General features: G+C 41.4%; 1 protein-coding gene across 5 annotated transcripts in view; it reads left to right on the top strand.

The window, feature by feature from the left end:
* SYBU (syntabulin) overlaps positions 1-3,650 on the top strand; it is a 49,203-nt gene extending 45,553 nt beyond the window's left edge. For all 5 annotated transcript variants that reach the window (XM_018570948.1, XM_018570936.1, XM_018570944.1 and 2 more), the window contains one exon: positions 2,024-3,650. In XM_018570948.1, the coding sequence (XP_018426450.1) occupies positions 2,024-3,113 (1,090 nt within the window). In that variant the 3' untranslated portion in view covers positions 3,114-3,650. The remainder of the gene's footprint in view (positions 1-2,023) is intronic.
* The last annotated feature ends 5,004 nt before the right edge of the window (positions 3,651-8,654 follow it).

Below are 8,654 nucleotides of genomic sequence, written 5' to 3'. Positions count from 1 at the left end.
ATATATATATAGATATATATATCATAATTTTTTTTATTGTATTTGTTTATGATAGACCTATGCTTATTCCAAGCATGTTTAAAATTACTCTGGATTGACTTTACAAAATTAAATTTGGCGTAATACTTTGTAACCTTGCTCTTGAACTTTACCCCTGCTAGTTTGTGATCATTCCTCCATATACTTCAACGCCGCTTCATTGTAAATACTGCCCTCCTCAGCCTTACACCCTGACGCTGGACACACATTTGGCAATTTTCAGTCCAATTCAACAACTTTCCATCAATTTGGGAAACCGAATTAATCGCCATTAAGCAATTTACCATGCAAGAGTTGGCTCAACAATCAGAATTTGGCCAATTGTGTAGTTGAAGCAGGACAATTTAATTGACTGTTTCAATACAGTTTATTGCAGGATCGACTGGAAGACGAGAATAAAAACAGCAATGTGGAAAAAGTAATTGGATTTTTCATCAGGTGTGATTGGGGCAATTTCAATCCCATCTCCTTTGGCATCCATTAAAACCACCATTTTATTTCTTTCAATTCCATCTTGTCAAAATTGCAAAAGCAATTAAAGTTCAATTGCATCAAATCGCCACTTGTATGGCAAGCTGGAATGTATTTAAAGGTTACAATCATGTTTTCCCTTTCCCTTCTTTCCTCAAATATTTTCTGTGCATATGAAATCCTAGTCTCTCTAGATATGTGTAATCCTTAAGACTTGGCACAGTTTTTGTTGTCTGTCATCGGGCTCACTAGGTTCATTTCACACCCCTTTAGTCACATTGTTAAAATTATCACTGTGCTAATTTTAAATGGACCAAAAATTACTGTCTGCCCGGTGTGTTAGCTGTTTTAATTAAGCTTGCTCTATCTCAGTATCTTGAATTAAAATCTCCAGAACTAGACACCGTATTCTGTAGTCAGAGAATTAAATTAGAAAACATAGTGGCACTTCTGAAATTACATGGTATGATCAGTGTACTTTTCCTGTCACTGGGATCTTCAAGCTGGAACCCCTCTAAATGGCTCCTGCTTGGCAAACCATGACTTAAAGCAAATCCATGCTTTGCCCATTCAACCATTCATCCTTCCTTCATGTTCTACTTTGATCACCTTCTCCTCTCGGTTTTGCAGCAGCTCATTGTGTGCGAGTCTTCTTAGATGTCTGTGTGGAATCTTCTGACTCCGGCCACATGCTTTACAGCACTATAAGCTGTGAATGCTTATTCCCGTGGCAAAAACATGCGGCTTCTTGCAGCAAAAATCATAGCTGGGTCCATATAGCTGCATCTGTCTGTGGTTGTTCGAATTTAATTGTAGATAGAACGATTATCTATGGTTGGGGTTAGAGGATTGCCCCTGGTCACAATCTGTCTGCATTCAGAGGCAGTCCTCTATCCCTAACCACAGTGGTTCCATCTACAATTATATATGGATGCTTCTGCTGTCAGCCTGTCAGTCACTTGAACGGGCAGAGTGGCTGCAGCTGTAAGGGCCCAGCTGTTATTCCTCCTGCAAGAATCCGCTGGTTCTTGCCGCAGGAGCCCGTACAGCTATCCCTGTGTGACCTAAGAATCCTGAGTATTGAAGTCAACCGCTGAAAGACCTGGAGTATGTTAAACTACATTTTCTACCATTCCGATGTAGGGCTTCAACTGAAACTGGGGGAGTTGCATGTCACTTGTGGCTACCAGATTTGCAGCATGCGTCTATCTAGTGAACAACCATAGACGCATGTGTGATTTGAGTTTAGATGTCTTCTGTTTTTGTGTAAACTTTGCCTTTTTTTTGTTCTTTATGTACAAAAGAGAACCCACCTCCTGAAGCTGTCCAGTTTTACTGGGAACTGAAATAGCAATTTGAGGCTTCATCTGCTGGTGAAATCTGGTATTGCCACTCCTTCAGTCTCATATGAGCATCTATAAATGCATTTTTAACGAAGTAGACTTTGGCCTTTCCAAGTTATGTAAGCAAGGCTTTATTTGTTTGTAGTCTAATAATCTTTTTTACATTACAGGGAAACAGAAATAGAAGACCTGAAATCTCAGTTGGCTCGTATGAGAGAAGACTGGATTGAGGAGGAATGCCATCGTGTTGAGGCCCAGCTCGCCCTAAAAGAAGCCCGGAAGGAGATCAAGCAGCTAAAGCAGTTCATTGAAACTATGAAAAACAGCTTGGCTGAGAAAGACAAAGGTATTCAGAAATACTTCATAGACATAAACATTCAGAACCGAAAATTGGAAACCCTTCTGCGTAGTATGGAATTGGCTCAAGATGGGGAATTTAGAGATGAACAGTGTTTGGATTATTTTTGTAACTCTCCAGGAGCTTCTCTGACTGAAAGTGCAATTTATGATAAGATGTCAGAAGGACTTCTAATGGAGGACCAAGCCTCTGAGGAGATGGCAGACTGTGATCTCCTTCTGAATGATGACCTGGCAAACAGAGATGACCTTTACGATGAGGTCTTGATGGAAACAAGAAGTGATCTTGGCAGCTTGGCAAACCTGAATTCTACCAAACTGCAATCCACAGTTTGTTTTGAGAAAGAAATGGATAAAGTACATTCCAAGTGGGCCCAGGGTTCACAGTGGATGGAGCAAGCAATCCAAACTGATGTTGTTCCTTACAGCCTTGACCTTGAAAATCTCATCCTCAAGATGTTTAAGCCCCATACTGCCCACCCTGTTGATAGATCATCTTCCATTATGCGTGGTCTCCAAGCCAAATGTTCTGGTTCCACAAACCTAATTGACTTGACACCTGATGATCCAAATGTTGCTATCCTTTTATCTCCCGACTCTCTGCAGAATGATATCCCTACATTCTCAAACCGTGCTATGAAAGAACTTGACTTTGAAGGACCTTTGCCAAGGTTGCCAAGCAGAGATGCACAACACATGTGTGTGGTGAAAAGACACTGGAGTGACCATTTTTTGACCGACTTTTTGGCGGTGGCTGTGCCCATTATACCTACAGTCTTATGGGCATTAAGTTCACGAAGAGGATATCCAGACCCTGTGTATAACATTGGCACTATGATGCGTGGCTGTTGTTTAATAGCCTTACATACTCTTAGGAAAACATCCTACAGCCCTTATAATTAAATCCTACATTTTTCTAGAATTTCAATCCTCTAGAATGTTAATAGGAAACCATGCTTTCCTATATGCTTTAAAGGGGAAGCTGTATATAACCTTCTAATTAGTTTTAATCTTTCTTGTAATCTTTTAGACCCACACGGTTCCTAAGATATTGATATAATCCCAGCACTATGCCTTTTGAGTGTTGCTCTTGGTCACTTTCTGTTGATTGCACGATGCCCCTGCAACAACAATGTTCACATTGAAGTAGAGCAAATACAACTCGCATTAACTTCACGCTGGAATTAAGTTTACTGCCAAAGGATACCAGTTAGATGTACGGCAGTAGTAAGGATGAGTCCTTTTGATTATCATTTACAACCACCACCGATATTGTTTCAAGTGATGGTTCAAAATGGATTCTCTGGTCATGGATTGATGCCGTTATTACTCCATGGCCTTTTTTTGTAGATAAGTGGATTGCTGCTAGATTATAAAGTTTAGGAAAAACCATTTCCCCTTTATTGCCCTTTGCTTACACAGAGCACTTATCAAATTGAATAAATTCAATTTGTTTATTTGCACCTATATTTTTTTTTTATTTTTTTTTTAATTTGCACTTTATCACTTCTCGCTTTTGGCTTCTCTTTTGGAAGCACAATAAATAAATAAAATTAAAAAAAAGCTTTTCTTCTCCCCAACAAATATTGCACTAAAGATCAAAAGTTTTTGAATGTTATTCTAAATAAAATGCACTTCTAAATTCCACAATTCCTTCTATTGCAGCCTTGCTGCTCATATGGAGTTCTTTAGCTAAGCCTAATGTGTGGTTTTCCCATTATTGTCCTGCACTGGGAACATTCACTGACCTCTGAGTACTCTGGTTTAAAGGGTTTGTCCACCCAGCTGTAGATTTAAGTAGTCATTCCACCAACGACTTAGATTTTAGATGTTATAGATGTATGGCGGCATGTTGAATTGCCCACTGGTTTCTTTAGTCTCTTTGGGGCTTCGGTGCCAAGATGTCTGCACCTAAAGTACCTGTTTTGCCGGCCTGCCACCACTATGATGGCCTCAAACTTTTGCTACTGAATCTGTAATTTAATTATATACCGTCCAGAATCCAGCTGGATAACTAAAATTGCCTTTATGTGATGTCACAATATCTGCAGCAGGGGCAAAGCTGGGAACTCTGCCAAGGTTTGCTTGTTACTTGAGTCTCAAAGGGATGAAAGAAGGCAATGGGTCATTTAACCCATATGTGTCTACCCATGATTGAAAAAAAAATGGATTTTGTGTGGAATTTGTATTTTATTTGTTACCACCTATGCTGCTTCTGGAAACTGGTGATGGTTGCCTCTTCAATGATGTGCTTTACTGTTTTTTTGTTCCTGATTTATTTTCCTCTGCCTTTCAGCTGACACAACCCATCACAAAACCTTAAGAGTCAGAGTTCTTCCAATTGAACCAGTATAATGGTTGTCGGGACAGCTTTGAAACTGTTTCCAGAGGCACTTCTGATCTGTAGTTGGGTGGAGACTCTCTTGAATGTAGTCTACTTGTTGGTGTATTTTGTATACAATGTACGAGTGTCCCTAATGTTCTGAATTTTCCTAGCACAGTTGCCTCATTTCATAGAGCCCCACATTCTGCTGTAGGCATGCTTGGCTATCTGTGAAGTTTTATTGTTACCTATGGTAATGTATTGTTCTATTAGTACCTGCATTGTGTCAGAGCATGTTCATACCGAGAGATGTGCCTGTATATCCCAGAGGTTATTGCAAAGTGTTTACAGCGTAACATAGCATGATGAGATGTATTTATAAATGTGTACAGTAAATGATTTAAAAAAGAAATTGGCGGTTTCCTTATTTATTATGTACTTCTCCTGCGTTGCTGTATGCAAACACACATTTCGCTTGTCCCATGTCCTGTGTGTACAGATTCAATAAACTGACCTTGTCTACCGATGACGTTGTTTTACATGTCTTAGTCAAATATTTTCCCTGCATCTGCTGTATGCCAATGATGGAGTTGTCAGAATTTTGTTACTAGGATTGGATTAAGTAAAGCTGGTCATACACCGTCAGAAGCTGGACAATCGGGAAGCCAGGCAGCTCGTCATTACAAACTGCCCGGCTTCCTGATTGTCCGTGAAGTGACGAGAGAGCATGGAGCCAGCGCTGCCTGGCTTCCTCATGCCAGAAGTATCGGGCTAGGCATCGGAACATAAGGGCGAGTAAGAGTACTTGCCCAAATACTTGGCATCTGTACATCCCTAGTTTTTAGCCTGAATGGGGGAAATAGAATTTTTTTTCCCCCCATTGAGCCCCAATTGAAGCAATTGCTGTCACCAAACAACCCTGGTGAAAAAAAAACAACCAGTATCTGTGCATTAATTGTTATTAGGAAAAACATTTGGTAAGAGGTGGGAAAGGATACAACCGGTCAGGTTTTTTAGTGCTGTTTGTGTCCCCAGTGGAGAGATTTCCAGTCCATTCTTCTCTAACCATGTCATCAAGACAGAAGGTGATGTGAAATACCTTTTATCAGGACAGAAATAGCAAAAAAAAAACCCATAAGAGTTCAACCTAGTCTGTCCTGGTGACAGCCTCCCCCCCTCCCCTTTTTTTTTTTGTCCTGGCGTCACAAGGAAGATATATAAACCTGTAAGAGTTCAACCCGTCCATCTGAAAAAGTGTTTTCAGTTTTATTAGGCCTTTGGTGAATGTGTTAATTCCACCCCCCTCCAGTGACTTCTGCCCAATGTGCTTTTCATCAGCCCCAATCCAGTGCTGTTTTCCGGTAACACCCCGGGAAGGAAAACCTGTAGCCTGCTGCTCTTTACACTGCATGAGTTTGCCACAGCCCCCTTTATTTCTATGGGACAGCTGTACTTATGATAGCCTACAGAAGTCCTGTTGAGTACGGCCATCTCATAGAATGAATGGGGCAGCAGTGTACCTGCACATTGTGATGAAGAGCAGTCTGGAGGTTCTTTGGATCGGGGCTGAGGGGTAAGTACCGGATAGGCTACACTCAGGAGGTGGAGGGAATTAAGCAAATGAGTCAATGTTGTCCTTCAAATTGCTCTTGGGAGATGTATTATCATATCACATTCTTAGGTTACTGGCCATCCTACTAGCTGGATGTTTGCTGGAAAACACAACCAGATTTGAGATGGAACTGCCATGTACTAGAATGAGCTTGTTTGACATCCAAAAAGCCAAAAGAATGTGTGCTCATTACACCGTAAGAGCCTTTGTGAGGTCACAATTGCATGACCTGACTTGCAGTCGGTATTCCAAATCATACAAAAGGTGTTCAGTGGGGGTGAAGTCAGGGCTCTTCAGGCCCTCAAGTTGCTCCACACCAAACGCCTCAAAACGTGTTTATGGACCTTGCTTTGTGCATGGGGCACTGTAATGCTGGAACAGAAAACACTAAACACAAGGTTGGAAGTGCACAATTGGTTAAAACAGAGGTAAGCAACCTCAGCACTGCAGCTGTTGTGGAACTTCAAGACCGATATGGTATTGCAAGCCACAGACATGACGGGATTTGTAACTTTACCACACCTTGAGTGCTGTTTTCTACCCCTGGTCTATAAAGTCTTTGTATGCTGTAGCAGTCACTGGAAATACCTGAATTCAATGATTGGAGGAGGATATGTTTGGCTATATCATGGGTAGCCAAACTGTGGCCCTCCAGGTGTGGGGGAAACTACAAATACTAACATGCATCTGCCTCAGTAGGCCGTGGCTGTCAGACTTGCAGTGTCATCACAGCTGGAGGGCAGCAGTTTGGCTACCTCTGGGCTTCAGATAAGTGCGATTCAGCTCTACTTCTCAGGATGGGCTGTACCTGTTGCAAGTATTCCAAAAATTTGGTCTTTTCAAGGACAATCCTGGTGATGGCTGAAGTTTTAGATCAAGCTCTGCATACACTAATAGCAGCAAACATCACACATGAAATGAGAATTTGGGGTGTTCTGTACATAATGTATAGACCTTAAACAGTGTAGCTGTTGTATTTTTGCCAGCCAGTAAATCTTAGCTGACTGCAAATAGGTCATTTTTGAATTAACGTCACAAAACAGATTGTGTAGACATGTATTCTATATTTTCCATTTGAAGAGGAACTGAAGTAAACAATGCTAGGGGGTAGGGGTTTTTGGCAGAATAGAGCAAGTCTTATCTTCACTTTCTTCTAGCACTAAAACGTGCTGTGTACTCTCAACCCCATACAGGGGGATGGAGCCAGAATATAACTGCAGAACCCAGGTGTGGGAATTTTAAAGGCATTCTATATAATTTTTATTTGCACTGGAGTTAGCAAAACATTGCTCAAGCTCCTGCAGAATCCTCCTCACCATACCTATGTCCAGACGTTGGTACATGGGAAGGGGGGGGAAGTATCAATGGACTGCAGGGGGGGAAGTATCAATGGACTACAAGTGCAATTACATCGTACTTGTTCTCCATTTAGAACCATAAGTCCCACTGCCATGTGGCAAACAGAACTCGTATTTGCTCTTTTTAAATCAGTTTGGGCTGATTTAAAAAGAAACTGACAGGAGCCTGTGGGGAGAGGGACCCCATAATTCAGCTAAGTGAGGAGGCTGGGGGACATGACCAGGTTTCATGTCACACACAATGTTGGTGAAACATGATCTGAAAAGGAGTTATTCTTTAAATTCCACTGGGTAAAGAAAGACGGCAGCGATGAAAAGCACAGAGCTATCAACACTGCTGTAGAGCCAATAGAGGCAAGTTTGCCATAATAAGCAATACTTCATTATGGCAAGTGCTTCTAGGAACCCATCATCCACTGTTTTCCTACACCAGGGGCAGTCAAACCCTGGCCCTCCAGCTCTGGTGCAACTACAAATCCCATTAGGAAATGGCATTAGGCAAGATTCTGACAGCCACAGACGCATTATGGGATTAGTAGTTTCACCACAGCTGAAGGGCCAGTTTGCCTACCTCTGACCTACACCCTTCCTTTGCTGATGACTAGCAGTCATCTATAGATTCCTAAATCATTTTGTGGTATCAAGCTCTGTTTATCGGCAGCCCGCTACTTTCTGGCTATGGCCACAATGAGAATCCTGGATGAGGTGGGATGCTCAAGGAGCATGTCTTTTTACTTCAGTATCTGTACAGTATAGTTTTGCATGACCAGTGCACAACACAAAAGATGTATGTATTATACATATAACTAAAGTGTGGGACATGTACCACTTTTGATACAGATATGCTGTTTTGCATAACAGCACATGTCAAAGCCTGCTACTAGGACACTCACCCCCAATGCAATGCCTAGTCTAGGTCTAATTCCCCCTTCCAGGAAGAGAAGAAATACTAAGAATACACAGATTTCCTCTGTCACTGAGTATTGTGCTTATTATGCAAGAATTAAACATGGCGGCACATGGCGCTATATTGAATTTTGTTGAAGCACACTTGAAGAAATCTCCATTATAAAAACCTAGCTTCTCCGACCTTCCAGCAGCAAACGTCATGAGAAAAACCAACAGACATCGTTACTGATGTTTATTTAAAA

The sequence above is a fragment of the Nanorana parkeri genome, unplaced genomic scaffold (assembly GCF_000935625.1).
Source record: "Nanorana parkeri isolate BGI_ZX_2015 unplaced genomic scaffold, ASM93562v1 scaffold39, whole genome shotgun sequence".
NCBI classification, from domain to species: domain Eukaryota; kingdom Metazoa; phylum Chordata; class Amphibia; order Anura; family Dicroglossidae; genus Nanorana; species Nanorana parkeri.
The sequence above is the reverse complement of the archived record's forward strand: the minus strand, read 5'-3'. Positions and strand labels throughout refer to the sequence as shown.